Source organism: Pocillopora damicornis, chromosome 1 (genome assembly GCF_964200805.1).
Source record: "Pocillopora damicornis chromosome 1, jaPocDami1.2, whole genome shotgun sequence".
NCBI classification, from domain to species: Eukaryota; Metazoa; Cnidaria; class Anthozoa; order Scleractinia; family Pocilloporidae; genus Pocillopora; species Pocillopora damicornis.
Window position 1 is genome coordinate 12022501 of NC_142670.1, and position 23658 is coordinate 12046158.

The window sequence follows — 23658 nt, forward strand, 5'->3', positions numbered from 1 at the left end:
AGTAACGCCCGAGAATATAGAAAAATCATCACTCCATTTTGGAGACCAACCCCTCAAGATTCAAATTGTACAGGAGTTTTTATTGAGCGGTCAGATTTGATACCCGATTAATTCGCTTAAAGGAATGTCGTCCGTTTTAAATTGAGCAAAAAAAAAATTTTTTCCCTCCGGATAGCACATTTTACAAACTTTTCATTGGTTTATAGTTTGGTTGCACTCCGAATAGCCCGTTTAAAAATTTAAAGGAAATTCACGAAGGTGTACCGTATTCTTAAAAATGTTTTCCACATACAACAGGTTTTGTTCAGCTGGTTGGTAAATTGCAGGGATGCTGCATTTTTTTTATAATTTCTCCGTCAGCTATCTAGGGAAGGTAATAAAAGTCATGGGTTGATGTTATAGGGCATGTAGCAAATAAAATGCATTAGCACTCTCTAACTCCAAATCTAATAAACTTTTTCATTTGTTTCAAATGTTATTCTTGAGATAATACTCAATTCATTTGCTCATTTTCTTTTCTACAGTCATCCTTCATTTGTTGATAAAATTTCCAAAAACAGGTGAGGCAGTTAAGTTACGTAAATGTTATATGGACTTATATTTACGTAACTTAACTCTAACCTTTGCTTCAGTGATGTGGAGTGCTTTGATACCCATCGTTTCTTACTTTAAATTAGAAATATAAAAACCATTTTCTCGTCTCCATCATTATTGTTATCACTATTGTTATCATCAATATACGTTTTTTCGTTCCTTTATGTATTCGTTTATTTTTTTCTCATAGAGTGCCAACCAACCTGTTTCAAAAACTCCTCTTACACATTTTCGAAAAGCGGAAGAAATTGGTTTTTCAACAGCGTTGTCTGCTCCACCCTGGGAGGTTACTTAGTTTCCATCGAGACTGAAGAAGAATGGAATTTTATCAATTATGAGATTCAAAAGCGTCGTACTTGGAATACTAGTGCGTGGCACATTGGTTTAGAGAATAAAGACGGGGTTTGGGTCTGGAAGACTGGAGAACAAATGAATATTTCGAAATGGCGAGATTCTGAGCCAGATGGTAACGACACATGGGCGGAAATATCCAAGAATAGAGGCCTCTTTAATGGTATCTCTCGGGGTGATGAAAAAAATGCCTACATTTGCGAGATGCCCGGAGGTAAGATGACATTCCAACCATAAAGTACATTATGTGCTGAAACATTACAGTCTTGCACTTGTGTCATGAAAATTGCTCTTGCCTCCTAAAAGTTAAAATATTGTGCTAGTAGTTGAAGATAATGCCCATGAAAATTTCCGGAACACATGTTTCAAAAAAAAGTTATCACTTTAGAATTTTCCTTTTTTGCATCGCCTGCAGCTGGAAAACCGCGATCGAGATTGTACTTTTCACCACTTTTGTCGAGCGAGCTGCGATTGGGATAATCTAGCCAAAGGAATTTCTCCTCACCACAAGTTACAAGGCGTGTTCACAAGGGTCAGAGAGTGTATTATATTCATAACATAACGCACTGAACTATTTTTTGTTTTGTGCGGCGTGCACGAGTGTGTGTTTGTGTGTCTCTTTTACAAGTCAGTGATAAATATGTTATTTACTGGGTATGACTGTGCTCAAGGTCTTGCGCACCAGTACTTAAGACGGAGTGCACAGTTTTTCCCAAAACAGACCGACCCTAGGCTGGTGAATAACAGCTTTATTTTTTCTTAAACTTAACGAAAATGTTTTCTAGAGAACCCAAATGAGTTAGGGCTGCTAGTACAGCAAGATCCTTCATGAACAGAACAGTTTTTTAAAATGGTTTTTGTAAATGGTAGTTGAAACAGATTGAGTTGATGCAAATTAACGGGAGGCTTTGCTGCAATATTTTTATTTGTGTAACGAAAAAGGTGATTAAAAGGTTTCCAAACAAACTTCGAAAAATTATCTTTTACGAGTATCTGTCACAATCTGACCCCTGTCAATGGAGAGTGCTTTAGAAAAAAGCACATGCACGCTTCAAAAAAAACCTGTGTATCTCCAGTTATACATATACGAGAACTTGTATTTACATTCAATATAGTTTTTTCAGTCTGTTCGAATGGGGGAAGAAGAATAGGGGGAGGGGTGGGGAAGGTGTCAGCATAACTAGGAACTGATTAATATTTAAAAACTCAACTACCAAAATTACATGAACTCACAAATGATCCTAGCTGATGCGAAGTTAACTAATTTTGAAAAGCAGGTCAGAGATGGTGGACGCCTTAGTGAAGAAAGATGTATTGTATCAATCGACACTGATCAAACATAAACTGCAGATGTTACAAAAATGGGAATTTTATAGAGAATAAGTCACGTTTTCTATTTCATTTATTTTTCTTGTTTATTGAGATTGTGATTATAATCTTTTTATGTTACCATAAATTATCATAATTATGTTTATAATTATCACTTTGGTTATCATCATTATTATAATTAGTCTTTTGCTTTTCCTTTTTATCATTTCGTAGAATGCCCAAATATAACTTTTAAAAACTCTTGGTACATATTTTCGGTAAAAGGATTATCCTGGCTCTGGAACAGAGAAACTTGCCGAAGCCAAGGAAAGGACCTAGTTTCCATTGAAACCGAAGAGGAATGGACTTTCATCAATGACGAGATTCAAAGGCGAAAAGCTACATGCAGTAGCTTTATACATATGTGGAGTATTGGTTTAACAAAAAACGCCGGGAATTGGACCTGGGTGAGTGGAAGACCGCTGACTATTTGTAAATGGGAAAAAGGGGAGCCAAGTGATGAAAACGATGCAGCTTTCATGTACAAGCGGTCCAGTCATGGCGAACGGGGCGTTTTTGGCAGTGGTGGTAGAATTTGGGGACAAACTTATATTTGTGAGATTTCCATGGGTAAATTTTTTTTTGTTATTGTTGTTGTTGTTGTTTTGGTTTTTTTTGTTTGTCTGTGTTATAACATTATTTTGAGTAAACTAAAAGACACCAGAAACGCTTAGGCGTAATAAAAACATTCTTTGCTATCCTTTGTGATACTCACGAAAGGATTTATATAAACCCTCTGATAGTCAGGATCAAGTGAATGATTGCATTTGCATGAATGAAAATATGTTTTAAAACAATCTCAATGAACGTTTACACGATATACATGTTTAACTTTTAACGGCTTAGCTGGTGAGCAGAGGAAAGTTATACAGGTGGTTCTATTACTATCACTCTTGCGAGTAACAACAGTCATGAAACTTTCAGTTATCGGTTATTTTCATGTAGTTAGTTTATCCTTTCGATTGAAAAAAATGACGGTGAATACCAATTACAAAGAATCATAAGTCCAATTGTTTTGTTAGATAACAGTGCATGATGATGTGAGGTGTATTATCTTTTGTGAAGAGCTAAGAACTCATGTCGGTTAAGATACATGCCAATTATCACTTTATGAAACTAATTAAAAAGACTTAATTGTTCTTCGCATAGGGGAATCACTTCTGTGTTAATTGTATTCTATTTTAATATCCGATCGTTTGGAAAGCTGTAGGGACTAATTTCAATGCGATACAATTTGTGCAGTGAACATAATAAACTGACCATCCTGCATCTAATTCGAATATGGCAGACATCTCGATTGACTTAGCAACCATTACGCTATAGCGAGATTAGTAAGGGTTATCTCAGTTCTCATTGGTCACCAGAGGGCGTGATACATTTCCTTATTAACAACTAGTCAATACTGAGTCGGAATTTAATTGATGTTCTGCTTACCAAAAAGATAAACATAGGCATGCGTGGCATGCAAGAGTTATTATTTTGGTTGGGAGGGTTGAGATGGGACACTTTGTGTGTCTTTGTATATGGTTTTTTTTTTAACAGAAAAAGAGCATAACTTTTAAAAAAAAAAAACTATATCGCATTACTCCACGAGAAACAATCTAAATTGTCTGAACTGACACATGTATTTTGTGGTCTATCGTCTGTATTGTCTAAAAACCTCAGATAGACTTGCTGGTGCTCTACTACTCTGCTGTCGAGTTGCACTTTGGCCTCCTCTATTTTTTTTGTCTTACTCAAGATGACTGTTGTTGTACCTTTGTCTGTTTTTTTGAGGTTTAAAGCAGAATTGTTTTTCAACTCTTTCAGAGCCGTGACCTTATTGCGTGACAAATTATATTTTGGCTTAGTTACAGTCACCTCTTCAAGTGGTGCTTTTGACACTTTCCAAGTAGCTCTCATGGGCAATACAAGTTTGAACCGATGGCGAGAGTTGTTGCCTAATTTTACATTCGTTTGTTACGGATGTTGAGATGAGTTTGAGACACTTTGATAGCACGCTGACTTGACTCTCAGAAAGTTGATAGTTTGAGAATTTTTTTTTTAGGAATTTTTTATTTATCTCCCTATCTTTGGCTAAAAGCCTACATTTTAAAGTGTGTCTACGCTCTATGCGTCTTATGCTTTACTTTTGTTACTTCCGCTATTGTAAAAGCTAGCTTTTGAAGAGTCAGAGAACACACTGTATTCCATCTCTTTCATTTGCAAGTGTATAAATAGGCTCTCTAAGGTCAGAAATCGCATTCCTTCATTGGGCTATTTTATCACTGTTTTTTACAATGTTCGTTGAGTGCTTTCCTTTGAGCGGTTGCCCATTTACCTGTTTGTTCTTACGTGTTGAGAGTTCGTAGTTAGCCCTCTTTCTTTGGCTCTCAGCCTTCTTTTGTGAGAGTTAGTCAAGGCATTAACCAAGCCTTGTTGACCTTGTTGTTTTCTTTCTTTTACTTCGAACAATATGTGCGCCATCCCTTAACAATACTAATTAGTCGTTATTAACCTTCATTTTAATTGCCTCAAATTCATATTAAAAACCTGTATGGTATTGTCTTCAAAGAAGAGAGGGGGCTTTTCAAACTAATTAGATAAATGTTAATATTTCTTTTTGTTCTTTTCATCCTTTCGTCATCAGAAGAATCATTAACAGTATCATCACCAACATGGACAGTATTACCAACCTACACAGCATCACCAACATGGACAGCATCACCGAGATGGAAAGCATCGCCAACATACACAACATCACCAACATACACGGGATCACCAACCTACGCACAGGATCATCAACATGGACAGTACCGACAACAATGACAGTTTTACCAACACCGACTTCATTATCGTCATCAACAACTGAAGGTTGCTTATTTTCCAAAAGTTAGGCTCTTTCCAATTTCACATGGCATCTTTTCAGCTTTTTTGGAGTGTTAAGCACTATGATACATTTTGAGCACACCTGAAAATAAACTTTTCGTCGTTCTTCTTTTCTTACAGCGCCTTTTTCATGCCACCCTTTTCTGGAGCGAGGGTTTTGTCTTAAAAGTGTGGGAAGGACAGTATCCAATAGTCTAATTCGTGTTTTTGACAAACGCTATTGTAGCTGTTTCATAACGGAACATAAACGGGTATACAAGAGAAACTCTTTAGTATTTTGAGTAGGGGGTATTTCTTGAGGTAATATTACAATAGTTCCATGTTAGAAACTTAACCCGAAAAGCAATCTGAAAATGTCTTTTACTGGCTACTACAGCTTTGCCGAAGCACACTGATGACAAAGCAGAACCATTCTGATTAACAGTAAGCTAAGTTTAGAAAGTGACAAACTTTTGCTTTTGTTGCATCGGCTTTTAGGTAAGACTCAGGACCTTGTAGCAGCCATTTCCGGCGGCGCTGAGGTGATTCGAGGACTCCAAGAAAACATCACGTTGGATGGCTCACCCTCATATGACCCTGAAGCTGCACATGGTGATCAATCGGGAATAAACTTTACTTGGCATTATGGTAAGATCACAGGGAATTACTCCTTTGTGCTGGAAACAGAGAGAGATTTCTTTACAGAGGTAAACGAGTCAGCTTTGCAATATAATGGAAGAGCATCTGGCGTGCAAATTTCCTTGGATACAGGGGCTATGTCTCTTGGTGATATCTGCATAGTTAGATTGGTTGTGACCAAAGACTATCGCAATGCTAGCGTTTATCAAGTCATCCACTTGTCGAAAGGAGATCCCCCTAAAATCGATCAAAGGTAAGAAATTTAGCGTGTTGTTGATGCTACTGCTGCTGTTGTTTGTTATTTTCCTTGCGACTAAAATCCCGATTTATTTTCCTATTTTCTTATTGTCGTTACTGCTTCAGTTGTTGTGGTTGTTGTTGCTGTTGCTTTTGCCATAGCCGTTGTTTCTCTTGTTTATTTGTTTCGGACGACCTTTCATAAAGGCCTTGTGACCCTGTGTTTTGCGTTTGTTTCTGTTGCGGTTACTATGACCACCATTGTTCTCAACACGCAAGACCCTTGTTGCGCCGCATTGATCTACAATCTCACTATGTAATCACCATTCTTTCCTTCGTTCTAAATGTTTCATTAATTGTCTGCCTAAAATCAGCCCCTCAGTACGTCTTAGCGTCAGTTCAGAATGCCAGGGATTACAGTGCTTCCAAATTTCTTCATATGAGTGGATACTCTACCAGCGATATGAGGGAAACGCGTCCACTGCTTGGCAAAGAAAGTATGATTTAGAACTCATAACAAGTACACCACTAAATGCAAGCAACATTGTTATAAATGGAGGTTCCCTTGCTGCTGGAAATAAGTACCGCTTGGCATTATTTATAACAACTACCGACGGTTTACGGGCGATGTCAGCTTATGACATTTCCACTGCGTTACCGCCCACAAGGGGGACATGCTCGATCACTCCGTCAAGCGGCATCTCCTTGGAATCATACTTTACTCTGAGTTGTGTCAACTGGACAAGTGACAGCACCCCTCTGTCCTACCGTTTTCAATATAGACTAAGGAACGGTATGTACACTGTGTTATATCATGGCGTCAACAACTCCATAGTTACTCTTGGGATACCGCCTGGGAACAATGCAGAAAACTATAACATAAGACTCAACGTTGTTGTGACTGATAACTTCGGAATTTCTGCTTCTCCTGTTAATCTAACAGCACAGGTAAGTTTAGTCGGTAGGTACTCTAATATCGATGTTGGTGGGAAATTTTTTTTGACATAATTTTGTCTTTTTTTTGACAGCTGCCCATCGGAGGTTAAAGGGCAAATTTTTCTAAATATGCAACTTGATAAATAGTGACTGATGCTCTTTCCATAGGTTAGACCTTCCCAGAGTCTAAGACTAGAAAAAATCAAAAGCATTCTGATGCCAAATGATAGTTTGTTCCAGGAAGTCATCAGAAAAGGAGACTTGGGAAAAGCGGCACAATTAGCAAACTCTGTTCTTGTTACACTAGAAACCAGGATGAATTTTGAGGAGAAAATCAAGGTAAATGCATTTACAAATGCTTTCATACTTCTTGGACGCGCCATTCGCGTAGTTGCATAATGATGTCTCTGCGTATCCACGTATTTGCGCATTCGTGTCTTCATGTTTTGTGGTGCTAATGACTTTTATCATCCAACTGTACTGAGTAGAGTACAAATAATACATAGCATTTATATGAACTCATCCATTCGTGTATTCGTGCACTCATGTATTTGTGTGGTAGTGTACTCTTGCATTCTGGTATTTGTGTAGTCGTGAATATTTGTGTACCCGTGCTGACGTATAGCCGCATGTTAGAAGGTTCTTGCATTAATATATTCGATTAACCTTATTACATTTCAAGGTTATAGACTTCATAATCAGAAATATTGCGTCAGTGAAGGTAAACAACACTGCAGACCTGCTTCAAAGCTCCTCCGTGATTGGTTCTGCTCTTCACGTCTTGGAAAAGGTCTCTCCCGGGCTATTGGTAAGTAAAATTAGATCGATCGTTCATCGAGAACAATGAGACACATGTGGAGGAATATAAAATTTCCTTAATTGACATAATGATGTAAATTTTTTACTGCTTTTTTCATAAGCCAGAGTTCCGTAGCGCTGTTATGGTTGTCTTGGTTTAGTTTATCAAACAAAACCTAAAAATGTTTCAAAAAAAGAAGTTTAAGCGCGTTTTCAAATTCCTTTACCTGAACAAACTCGGTTTAAAAGTGACGATACCTCTCTAACCCCCGACTCCTAGAAATAGAAATGTACTGTGCTGAGCAGCTAATCCTAAAAAGAATAATCCCATGTTTTTTTGTTGTTTTTTTGTTGTTTTTTTTTTAACATTTTTTTTTATTTTCACTTAAAGCACAAATACTAGAGTAATACAAACAAATACAAAGTTAATTACACTAACGCTTACGCTACTCACTAACACTAATTACGAAATACTACATTACATTACATTCACAGTCGGCTAGATTTAATTTATGTTGTGGTTATATAATAATATAAGCCTAATTTGTACAAATACTAATCTACATCAAATTCCTTTTTTGGTAGAACGACTGTACATACAACTGCGTCTATAACTGTTAATACCCGATACTCATCTATTGAATTACACTAACATGTTTTCCCATTTTTTATAATGAATAGATTCTTTTTTATTCTTTTTTGCAATCAAAAATTCAAATTTCCGAGTTTCAGATATTTTAGCCTTCAGTAAGGATACAGACGGCTTGATATTTTTACAACAACATGAATAAATGGTATATTTTCCAAGAATGATTATGTGATTTAACAAACAATTCCCAGGGATATTATCGGAAATACCAAAGAGGATTGTTACCTCATCAAGCTTATCAATTTTCATATTGTAAGTATTTAACCAAGAAATAACCGAAAGCCAAAAGTTTTTAGTGTAGGTACAGCTGATTAGAAGATGCTCAAGAGTTTCTTCGTGATCTCCACAAAAGGTACACATCGGAGAAGGAACCAAATTCATTTTATATAGGATTTTATTGGTGACTGCTCATTACTCCGACTGCCCAATCTAAGTTTAATTCCGTATATAATATTTCAGGTAATATAGACTGGAAAAATATCTATCTGTTGCCGGGTCGAGTCACTCTTGACACCAGAACGAGAGCCTTTCAATACAAAATCTTAAATCGTAATCCCATGTTTTTACATAATGCACTTTCAGGAACTGTCGTTATCGGCTGTCGACTCGCAAACGAACTTCCTATGGTCTACCGTCCAGTTGAAAGACGTTGCTGATTTGTCGTTAGTCACTCGATCGGCCGAAAACTTAGGTTGGTGTCTTCAAAGTGTGCTAAAGATATCTGCAGAGATGGCGTCAATAGATTCCACCGTAGGCTTCCAAGAGCAGGTATTTTGTTAGCTGGTATAGTCCAACAGTGAAACCTAGTTACATATGAAACTTCAAGCTGCACTTGAGTCGGCTTCGCTCATTTTTAATTGACACATCGCCTGCTAGGCTGATGCTTCTGTCAAATTATGTAATAAAGTTGGCACTATCGCTACTTACAATAGGTCGTCGCAAACCTTACAAGTGCCTGAAAAAAATTTTCATTGTCGTTGGTAAGCTCTTTTTGTTAGTTTAACTTCGCTTTTTTTCGTTATTTTTACCCCTTATAAACAGTAGGTCGTCGCAAACCTTACAATTGCCTCTAAAAAATTTTCATTGTCTTTACTAAGCCCTTTTTTTTAATCTAGCTTTGCTTCTTTTTGTTAATCTTACTTGTTTGTGATGTTTTCTTTCATTTAACAGGGTGAAAGATCTGTTAATACTGCCCTCAAAGTGCTTGGAAAAGTTGCAGACGCATTGTTAGCCCTGAAAGTCTCGGATGAAAACATGATATCGATCTCCACCGGTCACCTGAAGATGACATTAGGGCGACATAGCCCGAATAAACTTGCAGGGCTGCAGATAAAGGGCGGAAGTGGCAGCTTCATTTTACCACCATGGCCCGTCACAGGAAGAAACACAACAAGTTTTGTCGACACCCAGGTAGGGGATTACATCAAAATAAGGAACGAGCGCATATCAAAATCGATTTAGCCGTGAGTGACTTCGGAAAGTCTGATAACCCAAGAGCAAACGCATTCGAAGGTACAGTCTTTGTTAGCCATCCTGAACTCCTTTTCTCGTTTGGCTTCCATAATAATGGTCAGTTAGCGATAATTATCATGTCTCTTAATCCTCAATTCCTTAAAGTCAACAAAAAGTTTTGATTTATTCTTATTGCAGATGCTATCAATGTCATTCAACCCCTACACCTGGGACAGCACCAAGGAGCGAGTCGACTCTGAGGTTCTATTTCTGGACTTAAAGGACAATAAAAGCGAGCTCTTGGAAGTGTCAAGTCTACCAGACGACATTGTTATCGTTATTCCATCAAAACCTCGGACAATGCCCAAAGAGCTATGGTACTTCACGACGGATGACGATTTACGTTTCCACGAGATAACTGTCAAGTACGAAAACACTCTGATACAGGTAGAAGTCAAACCCCAAGAGTCAACTGTACATCTGTTTGTTTACTTGCGATTTGGTGAACGGCCAACGACTCGAAACTACGATCTCAATGCCACAATCTCTCAAAATGGACAGTGTGTTTGGACTGCAAGTGTGCATGACAAAAAGGAGAGACAACCAGAATGCTCGTCGAACCCACCTACCCCAATAGCAACATTGGCCAGGCATCCTGGAAAATACTTTTTAGGCGTAAAAAACTATAATGCCACCACGATCACCCCACACACGAGAAAGAAAAGATCGTGTTTTACAGCTAGACGGCAAAAGCGCTCTTGCGTCGAAGTCAAAGATCCCCCACCTACCCTACTCATGAGTAAAACTGCATCTGTGACACCAGCTTATGATTCCAAAACCGATCAGAACTATACTCTGAGGGTGACCTTTCGTAGCTGTGTATACTGGTCAGCGAAAGTTGAGATGTGGGTAACAAAAGGCTGTCGGGTGAGTCGGTGTAAAGTGTTAACATTATCGAATAATTTTTATAATGTGGAATTAGTTCAGACACTTTTCAGAGAATTCGTGGGTTCACGTAATTGTGGAAAAATGAGTGCTCCATTGTGATCATCTTCGCTTATTTGGCAACTGAAAATCTAGAAGACAAAACTTTGTCGAGCCCGTGTGTAGTCTTCCATCGTAAAAAATAAAATTATTCTCATAGCTAATCACGACCTTTGAACACCTTTGAATGGACAAGACGCATCATTAGCACTGAAAACCGAAACAGTGATTTTCTCTCTGGACAATTCCAGATTTTAGGAGCATTGGACAGATTTATTAACTGCAGCTGCGATCACCTGACATCCTTCGGGGGAAGTCTTTTGGTTAAACCGAATCCTATCGACTTCGACAAGGTTCAAGTGCAGATTCAAAAGTTGCCAGAATCTGGAAATATCACAGTTATTTTGGCGGTGGCGTTGGTTTTCTTAAGTTACGTGATTGTGCTTGTGATCGTCAGGAAGACAGACATAGAAGACTCTAAAAATGTAAGTTTTGAACATATTTTGTATTATGTAGAACTTAATACGCTGTGAAAACTTGCAGAATTCATATTTTTCTAAGTATCCTCAAAAAAAGTGATCAGCAAACTCGGAAGAAATCACAGAGATCATTTAAGGTTTCCAAGTTTTTTAATATCAACAATATGTATATATTTTTTTTTCTTTAAGTAAGGGAAAAAGTAAAAAAAAAGTAAATCACCGATTCATTAATGGTATTATCATTTTTCTTAAGAACGTTTTACCAGTCCATTTGCCATCCTCTCCAGAGAGTACATATGGATACGAGATAGTAATAACTACAGGGGTCTGGATATACTCAGGCACAACAGCTCAAGTTGCTATGGAGATTTACGGTTCTGATGGAAGGAGTGGCATTCTTCAGCTCAGCCAAGAAGAGACTGGTTCAATTGACGTGTTCTTCTCTCGTGGTAACTCGGCCATGTTTGTACTGTATGTTAACAAATCTCTTGGTGTGATTCGAGAAGTGAAGATTGGTCATAACAACTTTGGTGACAGTCCTTCGTGGTTTTTAGAGGAAATTTTCATTCGGGACGTACAATCCAATCAGTCTTGGAAATTTATGGTTAGTCAGTGGTTTTCTCTTGAGCGCGGAGACGGGCGTATCGAGCGAATGTTTCTAGCAACGGTATCTCAAATGGACTTTGCCAGTGAGGTTGCAAGACGCTGGCGGAGAGGGCTTACGGAGCTACATATCTGGGTGTCAGTTGCTGCCAAACCAAAGAGAAGTCACTTTTCAAGAGTACAGCGGGTTTCTTGCTGCCTCAGTGCTTTTGACATCCATGTTTGCAAACGCAATGTTTTATGAGCTCCAAGGAAAATATGAACAACCTATTCAAGTTGGACCGCTGAAATTCTCGTGGAGACAAGTAGTTACTGGTATTGAAAGTGCGCTCATTGTGGCACCAATAAACATACTAATAGTGCTTTTATTTAAAAAAGCATCCAAAAAGTCCTCGAGCAACAACAGTCCTTGCTATAAAGCTAATTTAATCAAAGGTATCGCCTGGTTCTTGTTTTTCGGTTCTTGCGCTATTTCTGCTACGTTTACAATCTTCTATAGCCTGATTTGGGAAAAGAGTGTCAGTGAGCAGTGGCTGTCCTCAATGCTTATCTCCTTTGTTCAAGATGTCACAATCATGGAACCAGTTAAAGTGTTCTTTACAGCTGTAGTTTTGGCGGCCATTATCAAGATGAAGGCGAAGAGATCAACGGTACCTGCATGTGAAGACTCTAATCAAGTTGAAAGCGGTTGCTCAAAACAAAGGCTGTGGACGTTGAAATTAGCGGAAGTAGAAAAGATGAGGAAACGCCAGGCCAAGAAACAGAACCTGTCACGTTACTTCACAGAGTTGGGTATCTACTTGGTTTTCGTTTTCTTGTTAATGGTAGTGTGCTATGGAAACAGAAATGACCATCGCTACTTAATGACCAGATCAATCCGAGATGGACTGCCCAATTTTAACAATGTGAGTAACATTTATTGTGTTTGGAGAAATCGTTAAAAGACTGATATTACCCAACGATTGATTCTGGATTGCCAAACCCTATTTGAAATCTATTTTCACGACATAAACGTATCCTCCAAAGCGTAAACACCTCTTTTCTTTAACGTGAATTATTGCTACTTTTCAAGTCCGTGGGTTGTGTATAGAACAACTGTAATGATCACATTTCGAATTTGGGTTAGAATCTGTATCAATTCTTCTCAGACTTTGCATCGTACTGGCTTGGCTCCCTTACCTGTTTCTAAATGTTCCTGATCCAGCGAGTCATGCCTCCATCCCAGTCCATGAAATCCGACCAACACATCTCCCGTTCTTGACTTTCTTTTCATTTAGTCCGTTTTAAAGATCATATCCATAATAAGCGATACGAAAGGTGACTCAGTCACAAATTCTAAGTAACGCATTAATTTTTATTGAACTCAGATAGCAGATGACAGGAAGTACTGGAGCTGGCTGCGGGAAGTTTTCATTCCTGGAGTGTTTTCCGGTAGATGGTACAACGGTCAGGAGGAGAAAAAAACAATGTACATTGGTAATAAACGCTCTCTTCTCGTCGGGATGGCTCGATTAAGGCAACTGAGAGTGAAATCGAGTAAGTTCTTTCTTTTATTTACTTTTAAGTCTAACTCACCCTAAAGGAGACGCCTAGAAAATATAATTTTTTTTCTGTCAAAGCGTTAAGCATACGTTGTCAAGATTTTTATATTCTATTTTATTTTGTATTAGTCTATACACCTTTTAAAAAAAATAAAGGACACAAGTGGATATCCGGTTTTTAACTAAATTTTTCTACACGACACGATAAAGACTATTGGGGGTGTGCTATACCTGTAGATTGAATGAGTTCCAAAACAAACTTTCTAATAAATGTCCCTTTTTTTTATTAAACTTACAGCACCATGCAACGTGTTAAAATACATGGAGACAACTTTCCAGGAATGTTACGAAGGATATTCGGAAACAAACGAAGACAAGACTGCTTTCTATGAACCGGGCTGGAGGTTTGTCGGCAACTCTACAAGAGACGAAGATATATTTCGACTTTGCCCGAGGCCATGGCGATATCAAAATACGGAAGAAAGTGATAGCGAGTCAGAGTGGGGACAGTTCTCATTTTATCGTGGAGGAGGATTTGTAGCAGACCTCGGGTACGAGAGCCATACGGGGTTCAAAGCCGTAACCACTTTGCAAAACAACGGTTGGCTTGATAGGCAAACCCGGGTGGTTCTCGCAGAGTTTTCCGTGTTTAACCCTTCGGTGAATATTTTAGGTGTTGCCACATACTTTTACGAAGTTGAGGCATCAGGACTCAAAGAAGCTTTTGTACAAACTGACATTCTTTCTCTTGATCCTACAAACACAGCTTCATATCAGTTTTATTTGATTTGCATTTTACTATACGCTGTATCCGTTCTGCTGTTTTTGGGAAGAGAATGCTTCAAGCTTTACAATCACCGTTCCCGGTATTTCCAGTCCGTGTGGAGTTGGGTGGAGATGTCCCAGGTTGTTTTCTCCGTGTTGGCCGTGGTTTTGTACATAAAACGACAAATCATAGTCTCTTCAACATGGGCAAGGTTGAAAGAAAACAGTTATGCAAATATAACTTTCAAAAAAGCTATCATTTGGCATGAAGCAGAAAATGTTGTACTTGGAATCCTGATGTTTATCGTTACTGCAAAACTCTTGCGAGTCATTCGCTTCAATAAACATGTTGCTGTATTCTCCAAAGCATTGAGGATATCTGCACAATCTCTTTCATCCTTTAGCATTGTCCTATTAATTCTCTTCGTGGCATTTCTTCATGTCGGTGTATTGATGTTTGGCACTGGATCTGAGCGCTACTCCTCAGTGCTAAAAGCAGCTTATTTCCAACTCGAACTGACTCTTGGAAGAATAAAAGCCAGACCAATCAGTGAATTAGCAGAGGTAAACAGCACATACGCTAAGATATTCGTCTTTGGTATTCTTTTCAGCCTAACAATTATCTGCATGAACTTTTTTATCGGCGTAATAAACGATGCACTTCTGGATGCAAAGGATACCGCGAACGAAAGTGAGTTGCACGAACTCGTTGATGAGGTTCGTTACAAAGGCTCAAAAGAACGGAACGCATTTTTCGATGCTGTCAGCAGTAGACTGAGACAACTGAAAGTCGTCCAAGCATCAAACATGGAAGAGAAAAAAGCAGTAGATAGAAGCATTACCCTTGATTCCACGAAGAGTTCAAAAATCAACTTTGACCAAATCAGTGAGGCCATCAAAGCTTTGAGGGGGAAAACAGGTCAAGAACCAGGAGAAAAACAACCGAAATACTCAAGAGGAAAATCATTTTTCGATGGAATTAGCGAATTCTTGAAAACACTGGGAAGAATTAGCCATGACGAACACTGCAAAGTTAAAAAAAGGAAGAAAGTTCGATTCCAAGAGGATGTTGCTAACTCTCACCTTCGGAAATTAGAGAAAAGAGAGTATGACTTGTTTCAGCAGCTTGATAGGGTTATGGCGGGATTCTCAAAAGAGGACGAAGAATATATTTATCTAATGGAAACAACGCGAGCTTATGACTTCTAAGGAGAGAGGAAATAGATAAATGATGAAAGGAATGGATCATATACTCGAGAATTAGACTGAAAGATCGGGATTGTAGTCTACATTACCCCGTGACCATTCAAATGGCTGAAACGCTTCGCACGTATACGTATTAAATGTTGAGTTTCTCTTCTTTATAATTGAATTTCACGCTTAAAATAAATAAAAACTTGATAAAGGATGGCAACATAAAGGTGGCAACAAAATTGTAGAGGTGATCGAGTAGAAATAATATTTTGCCACTTTCCTTCAAAGTGTATTATGTTTGTATGTAGGTCCATCTAAATTAGATAATTAAAACGTAGCTTTACGACCTGTAGATTAGTTTCTTGAAGCGGTGTTTAGGGAAAGGCTTCGTTAGATTGTCAGCAATCATCTCATCAGTGGCAAGATATTTTAAGAAAACCCACTCATTTGTAGTAAATTGGCAACCAATTTTGTTAAGTCCACTTGTATACTTTATTAGCGACGACCGATCCTTCCTCCGTTCCCCCTGAAAACCATCTATTCCCCACCCCACCCATCAACGGCAAATAATGAATTGTTTCTCATACACAATTAGTGGTGGTCATCCAAGCTTGCCCATTCCCTATGGAAATAATTGGCCTGACTTGTTTTAATTAACTCATTTCTATATATGTTTTTTGGCTCTTTAGAACGGGAAGAAACGATCTACGGCGCGGGTTTCAATATTTTGGTAAGCATCGAATGTTTTCTCAAAGTATCAAAAACACCAAATCAACAAAAAAAGTTACAACTCCATGAATCAACGGAAAAAAAAATAATTAGGAGAATATCACTTTATTGCATTTTCATCCTTAATGTTACTCAATATAGTTCACGTTAGATGTCTGTGACATTTCATGCTTTAAATATTAATTGAAAAGGATATTTTCCTTTTCTTGATGGCGTCCGAAAAGCAACTAATTTCCTTTCCTTAAAGCTCAAAATATATTAAGTGTTGACGACTTGTTCGCTTTTTGTTTCGACAAAGGACTGCTAGCAGAATTCCTTAACAGGGGAGGGGAGGGTCCTACTTCAGAGTGTCTGGAGTAGATTTTTTCCATTTAAAAATTGTTACTTTAATCACTCTGGCAAAGAAAGGGGGTGATATTCTTTCTAGTGCTTCATCCACGCCCCTCCCCTCCCCCCTATTTTTTGATGCACTCACGCGCTATAGTTACGCATCTGGGTTGTTTTGCTGGGGGCAGTTGATTACTCTCCCAGGCTCACCATAATGTAATGATCATATGATATTTCTGACATGTCTTGTTTTAATTTTTAAGTCAACCACTAATTAGCCAGCTAATGTTACTCAGTTGTTAAATGACGTCAAGAGACGATTGAGGTATGTCTGAGATTAATGCAAATGGCTTGAACATGGTCAGAGATATCAACACTTGGTTACGATACGAAATTAAAATGAAATTTTTGGTACTGCTCTATAAACTCGGGTGCCACTTTACAATATACCATCACTTTCAAAGAGGATTGCTTAAACTAGAAATCTGTAAAGTTTCGGAGAAAAAAGCAGTAATACCTAAGACCATTTATCCGTGGCTTCTATATTGTTCAGTGTCGTCGATAACACTCGTTGATCTTGAACTTTCAGCTGCATGGCAAGAAGAAATGTTCGCGGTAGAAACTGCTTAAAGTTAGAAAGAACGGTCGATCAAGAAGTGCGTATTGTCCTGAAAAGAGCTAATGTCCATGAAAGTGATTGACACTAATTTCATGTCTCGCGGAGAGGAAGTCAGATGAAAATTTGGTGATCACTTAAATAGTTCACTTATCCAAACAATTATACTTCACTATCAGCATTAATAACTTTACTTCTCAACTAATTCATTATTTGATTCTTTCTTTATAAAGTTGGTTTTAAAATATGGATTCCTCTATGAGTAATGTTTAAAACCTTCTCAATATTATTTGATACTTAACGCTTCTGAATTCATCGTGTTGACTAATTGTACATTCAAAATACAATCCTATGGCAAATATATTCTTTTGTGTCAGGTGTGTAATCTGTTATGGTCCATTGGCGAAGAAAACGCGGTGTAATTTCAGCAAATATTACCTACAATATCTTCTTACTGATTATTAAAATAAACAGTGTTTGAAAACTGGAACGAGAGTCAGTTTGTTTATTCCTCAAAGCTGGATCTTTTGTCTTTTGTTGACACGTAGTCGAGTCAGCCATCGCGCACGACCAGAGGTTAACGTAATCACTTACGTAAATACAAAGCTAAAACATTGACACTCAAAAGCTGCAAACTGTTTACAAAGTGAACACAATCGAGGGCACCCGCGTACGTGCAAACTTTCCTGATCAGTTGGCTGACGGTTGTTAAGATGCTCTCGGTTACAATACTTTCATGATTAGTTGAAAGAGGTAAGTTTCATTTCGAAAAATCATCTTTTCGGTAGAAAGGAATTTGAGATTCTCGGCTTCAGCGCAGCACAATTCAAAAATTGTGTTTAAGATTATAACAATCTAATCCCTTGCCATACAAAGGTCTCACGCAGTCTCTAAACTTAAAGAAAGTCAAGCACAAAACTATCCCTCCTAATTTATTTTGTTAGACATTTTAGATACTTCTGACATGCCTGGGATAGTTTTTACAATTTCTCCCAGAAGTGGAAATCACAACCACATTTCTCTCCAAATAACTGATTTTATGATATGATCACTTCTTAAACAACGCAGGTATTTCGACTTATGCAATCACAGTGACTGAGTTTGTTTATTCAATATGAGGCTAATTCCCGTAATTTTTCGACTGCTAGGAAACTCAGTAATCACTAGAAGCTTCTAGTGTTTTGAATGAAGACAATTAACTCGTAAAATTCCCGATTGCAGAATAATGAAATCTTTAAGCGATGGGGTTCTTAATGTTTTCCTTTCTTTCAATATCACGTCCAAATGTTATGGTAGCGTGATCTAGCCGTGTAGCTCAAGAGAAACCATTGTAACAATAAAGTACGGCAAAATTATAGAAAAAAACGAGTTGAAAATGTGCCTACAGTGTAAACTAGCCTAGTAGCTCAAGTTGAACTTTTTCAAGATATTATTTTTTCAATTGCGGCAATGAACACGCAGCAGATTTATTCGAAAACGATGATTGAGGGTAATTGACCATTTGGTCTATTTTTCCATCAAAAGAAAAACAAACCTCCGTTAACACGAAAAGAGGAGGCAGACCCTTGCGATTTCTTTATTCGCGCGACGCCCTTTTGTTTTCCGCTGACTGAACGAAAAACAACTGCAGCAGGAAGTGGTAGCTTGAAGGCTACATCTCGTCTAACATTTAATTCGAGCTTAGTGCGTGGTTCACGGCTATGTTCATGATTCTCTCTCTTCTAGAGGCCTCAGTTTCCCTAACTATGCATTCAATTGCTATTGTTCTGCTTTTGTTCTGCTCATTAGATCTTTTGTTTTGCTTCATCGCCGTCGCCGCCGTCGTCGTAGTTAAAGGTCTCTAATCCCAGGCGGCTGCGACTTGATAAAACAAACGATTTAATGGCCTAGCAGCTCAGCACATGCGTTTTAAAGCTTTGTATATTTCTTAGCCATCTTCTGTAAAAAAAAATACATAAAAAATAGTGATCATCAAAATTCGTCTTATTGTGAGAACGGAATCCCAGAAAGAAATTTGTATAAGTTCGTATTTGGAACACAACGATGTCCACATTCGTCATGCCCGGAGTTGAGGTGACGAATCGATACGAACACGTAGACACTCCATCTACCCACACGATCACCGACGAGCTGCACAATCGGAATAAAACTGATTCAGCTACCACCTGATTATCTGAGTGGTGTGTCCCGTCAGTAAATCGCGCAAATGATAGTGAATCTCTTTTCTTTTTTTCTCTTTTTTGTGAGACAAATGGGACCTTCTCGATCCAACCATCCAAAAAATTATATCGAGACAGAGACGAGGCATCGATTTACCATTGCAGAGTTGGCACTAAAATTTTTCACATATTGTGTTCTGTTCTTAGGCAAGTCTCTTTATCCTCACAGTGCCTCGCTTCATCTGGGAGTTGAAATGGATACCGGCGAACTGACAGAAAAACCTGAAGAAATGCTGAGCAAGGGGCTGGGTGGGGGGAGGGGGGGAGGAACATGTCACGGACGAGCATTCAAGCCAGGGGGAGAATTGCTATACTTCTTGTCACTTCACGCTACAGAAACAAGAATAGGCTGTTGCTGGATAGGCATCTTGGCTCGAGTACAGATTGATCTCTCTATGCACTCAATAAGAAATAAATAGCGCGCATCGAGGCAATGAAGTTTTTTTTTCTTCATCTCCGCTTCATACCGAAAAATTCCAACATCGCTTTGTCAATGTTCACAGTTTTTATTTGGTCTTTTATAACTACTTTGATCCTATTCATTTGATCACTGAGGACGCTTTCCGCCAATAATTAAAAAATACCTTGCTTTTAATCCTTTACTGGCTATTTGCACAAATTATCTAGCTAGTCTTTCACTCTTATTATCCACGGAACTTACTTAAGAAGATAACCGTCTCATTTCTTAAATGAACAAAGGAAAGCTGCCTCCACTGAAAGGCCCTTGACTCCAAGCCCCCCTCTTCATGATTAATGTCTCCTTCCTAGTTGCCATGAATAAATTCTTTGATAGCCAATGATAAGTTTTAATGAGGTAAAGGGCTGTGCAGTAATAACATCCCTATAGCTCCGCTTTTAGACTTGGCTATATCTAAATATTATCAATTGTTCTTTTGATTCGTAAAAGTTGATCATTATTCTCTTTTGGACTTTTTTTATTTTCTAAATGTCCATTATCTTCATTATGGGAAACTCTATTGATTGCTGTTACGCCACTCGTCAATACAACCAGTGTTTCTTCCCGTGTATTCGGTCGTGTTCATACAGCACTCGGCGAGTCTTGTACAATTACGATGGTCTGGAGACTGTGCAACCTTTTATTGACAGCGTAAAGCCTGAAAGGGTGTGATCTGAAAGTTTCCGAAGTCTCCAGCGGACATCAATGCAGACAAAGAAATAGCGAGTACAATTAGGTAGAGTATCATTACACATTAAAATGGTATGTTAATATCACAATATTAATGTTGAGGATTGCTTTTCATAAACCTGTAGAGAGTAGCTAAGAAACTAAACAAATTTCTTTCCTCGGCAAAAGGGGAAAACTACCATTCTCAGCAAATACGGTAAGATTGACAACACAAAACGAAAACAAAATAGTGGAAGAGGTTTTCATCTTCTCCAGTCAGGCTCTATTCGCCAACCTTCCTCATTCCTTAATCAGTAAGGCCATACGATATCTAAAAATGAAAATACATTTTTTAAGGAAAATAAAGGAATGTTTTCTCTTTAACTCCTAGAATTGGCATCAAAGCATGCTTGGTGATGATTCCCCTATTGGGTGTCAGGTGGTATTCGGTCTCCTCTCGCCTGTACATGAAACTTTCGTTTACGTCTTCACCATACTCAACTCTGCTCAAGTCAGTATTCGCTGGTAACTCTCAAAATTATTCAATCTCTATCATTATTTTACTTTCTAACCAAGTGAGACACCATTACAATGATCACATGATAACTTTTTGGAGTTTTGAAAACAAAAATGCAGTTAGCTATGCAAGAGAAGGAAGACTTCTTTTTCAATTATAAGGTACGCAATTTTCTTTCCTTCTTGAAATCGTTATAGGTATTTGACTAATTTGTTTGCATATTGCAAAAATTAATGATCTTGAAATCATTTTCATGCTGCAGGGTTTCCTAATTTTCGCTCTACACTGCATGCGAAACATTCAGGTAAGAAAAAAACTTCAAACTGATAATTAACTCCATATCATCAAGTCTTAGAGTTTCGATAGATATCCGAGTACATGTGCTAAGAACCGAATTTCGTGTTGCTCGTCTATCTGCAGATCAGAGAGCGATTCAAAAGAAAGATGAACATCGTTTTTCCATCTTCTTTAAAGAACAACTCCACAAGGAAGAGCCACAGGTCAATCCTAATGAGGTTGGGGATGTATGAGCAATTAAATTGCAGTCTTGTGCTGAGTTTGAATCGAAATCGCACCTAACTTAAATAACTGGATCCAGCCAACCGGAAATGACAGTCGATTACCTAGTACAATCACTTAGTTAACAGCAATAAGTCGGTTACGATCGATCTGACTTGCTCTCTGCAACTAAAAAGAGTTCTTTCTTTTCATTATTGTTTAAGCATTCAACTAGCTGTAATTGTTATGTATGCTCTTTACGATAACAAGGTTGTTTTGGGGGCGATCGTATATTTGTAGGCAAGATTCATCGAAATAAACCAATGTATAAATTTAAATTTCTAATAGCTCAGTATCTTGATGACTTTCCTTCGAATAAGACCACAGTCCACTACAGACGAGGCGGGAATTTAAGTCAAGATATCACGAATTGTCTTTCTTTAAGAAGCACTCTAGCACGCAGCTTTAATTGAATGTATTTATCTTTCGATTCTTGCGCGCTGACTTTCTGCACTTACTGCATTATTATTTCATATTCGACGTTTCACTTATTGAATTTACAAACTTCTCACCAAACACTTTCATTACTTTAAATATTAAGCTATGGATAATAACTGAAACTATAGGTTTCTAGAAATTTCGAGAATGCCTAGTCATGCGGAAATGCATACCCAGGTACTTTCTGGAGCAGTTTACTAGGTTAGGTAGTTATGATGTAACATTACCAATATAGTTGTGTTGTAAGCGTCCGGAATTTTCGAGGATACTTTGTACATAAGGACACAGTCGTGCAGCAGTAATACTTGTTGTCGGGAGGGACTGACTTTTCAGAAAGCTATACCGAGAGAGAGCAACCGTGGAAGATTGTTAATCTCGAGTTACTTTGGAGACAACTTCGAGATTGTGTCAGTAGTGAGGAAAGGAGTAGTTTGTGGTGGGTTTCAATCAGTTTTTTAAGGATGATTATTCTAATTGTTTAAGAGTCGCTCCTTGGCAAGAATATTACAAGTTGTTTAATAAATTAAATGGGTCTGTTGATAAATGATGCTCTTTTTGTCTGTTAAATTGTACCGTAACAAATAATACTAATAGTCTTAACTGCTAACGCTGACATTCAAGTTGTTGCTTATTGAATAAATAGATCAATACGTAAATGTTTGAATAAGTAAACAACTTATTTAGAAAGAACAGAAAAAAATCCTTGTAACTGGATCTTTTTTTGGATCAGTTACATTTAACCATTTTTTTTCGCATTCCTAAAACTAGGAGTATCGTTTTAAATCGAATATACATCGATTAATTTGGAATTAAACTGGGGCAATGTTAGCCGGAAAAGGCATAAACCCAGAGATTATAAACTGTTCGGCACACATTATTGAACAACGATTAAAGAACTTTTACACAGAGTATACAATTTAAAGGAAAAAGCTTAGCGATAGAAATGCAGAATATTTCGATGGGCCTGATTTTCAAATATCACTACAGCGGAACTTAGCATTGCAGAGGAATTTCAACAAGCGAGAGAAGGAGTCAATTATTTAGATGAGGCTAACAGTTTATAGTAGTCTAGTTTACGTCATACCCATTTATAAATAAACATGGTGACGAAGCGTGCGATTAAAACGGAAGATGTTAAAATAAAAATTATTCTGAGATATACAAGCACTTTTCTCTCTACACCGCTCAAATGCGATGGGTAAAAACGTTTCAAGCTTCGATTGACTGAATACATCGCAGCTAAGACGAGCGAATATTCCAGAATAAATGATCAATTATTCCATGAGCGTGGAGAGATACTGAGAGAGTGGAATGTCTCGCCCACAGAGCACATCACTATGACCTAAGAACGTCTCGCACTAAGAGCTTTTGACTCACCGCTCGTTCTAAATTGTTGGAATTCAAACGTTTGGACACAAAATTGATGGTCTGCATGACGCTTTTCTAGGGGAGAGTTATTTTGTAGGCTGGAAACTAAACTTTGGCCGTTAGCCACCGTTGTTTTAAGGGCATACGAGGTAATTAGCGTGTCATCAGCGAGATGAATAAATAACAATAATTTCCATTTATGCATAACGAACAGATGGCATACTAGCTTAAGCTGCGCGTTGATAAAACAGAATTTTGTTAAGGAAAAGTTTCATTTAACAGAGCTCATAAAGAGATTACCGTTCTTACCATCAAATATTTTT

General features: G+C 38.0%; 2 protein-coding genes and 1 long non-coding RNA gene across 3 annotated transcripts; all 3 read left to right on the forward strand.

Annotated features, from left to right (window-relative positions):
* The first annotated feature begins 4970 nt into the window (after positions 1–4970).
* On the forward strand, positions 4971–12150 carry LOC149052005 (sperm receptor for egg jelly-like). Its single transcript, XM_089180068.1, has 11 exons — positions 4971–5166; positions 5659–6052; positions 6411–6984; positions 7141–7311; positions 7655–7780; positions 9002–9187; positions 9590–9829; positions 10070–10798; positions 11107–11340; positions 11588–11938; positions 12142–12150. Exons 1-11 carry the CDS (start codon positions 4971–4973, stop codon positions 12148–12150), a joined length of 3210 nt encoding a protein of 1069 aa, XP_089036194.1.
* A 5-nt stretch (positions 12151–12155) lies between these two features.
* On the forward strand, positions 12156–15452 carry LOC149052006 (polycystin-2-like protein 2). Its single transcript, XM_089180075.1, has 3 exons — positions 12156–12842; positions 13305–13473; positions 13777–15452. The coding sequence occupies exons 1-3, from the start codon at positions 12156–12158 to the stop codon at positions 15450–15452; spliced, it is 2532 nt and encodes an 843-aa protein (XP_089036201.1).
* A 2416-nt stretch (positions 15453–17868) lies between these two features.
* LOC149052007 (uncharacterized) lies at positions 17869–22511 on the forward strand. The gene is made up of 3 exons (XR_016188155.1): positions 17869–20979; positions 21234–21275; positions 21392–22511. It is a non-coding gene; the product is annotated as an uncharacterized LOC149052007 (long non-coding RNA).
* Positions 22512–23658: the final 1147 nt, after the last annotated feature.

Coding starts and splice junctions, on each gene's coding strand:
- LOC149052005 (XM_089180068.1), top strand. CDS start 4,971: ATGGACAGTATTACCAACCTACACAGCATCACCAACATGGACAGCATC. Junction 7,781..9,001: donor AGGTCTCTCCCGGGCTATTG/GTAAGTAAAATT, acceptor ATGCACTTTCAG/GAACTGTCGTTATCGGCTGT. Junction 11,341..11,587: donor ACATAGAAGACTCTAAAAAT/GTAAGTTTTGAA, acceptor ATTTTTCTTAAG/AACGTTTTACCAGTCCATTT.
- LOC149052006 (XM_089180075.1), top strand. CDS start 12,156: ATGTTTGCAAACGCAATGTTTTATGAGCTCCAAGGAAAATATGAACAA. Junction 12,843..13,304: donor GACTGCCCAATTTTAACAAT/GTGAGTAACATT, acceptor TATTGAACTCAG/ATAGCAGATGACAGGAAGTA. Junction 13,474..13,776: donor GCAACTGAGAGTGAAATCGA/GTAAGTTCTTTC, acceptor TTAAACTTACAG/CACCATGCAACGTGTTAAAA.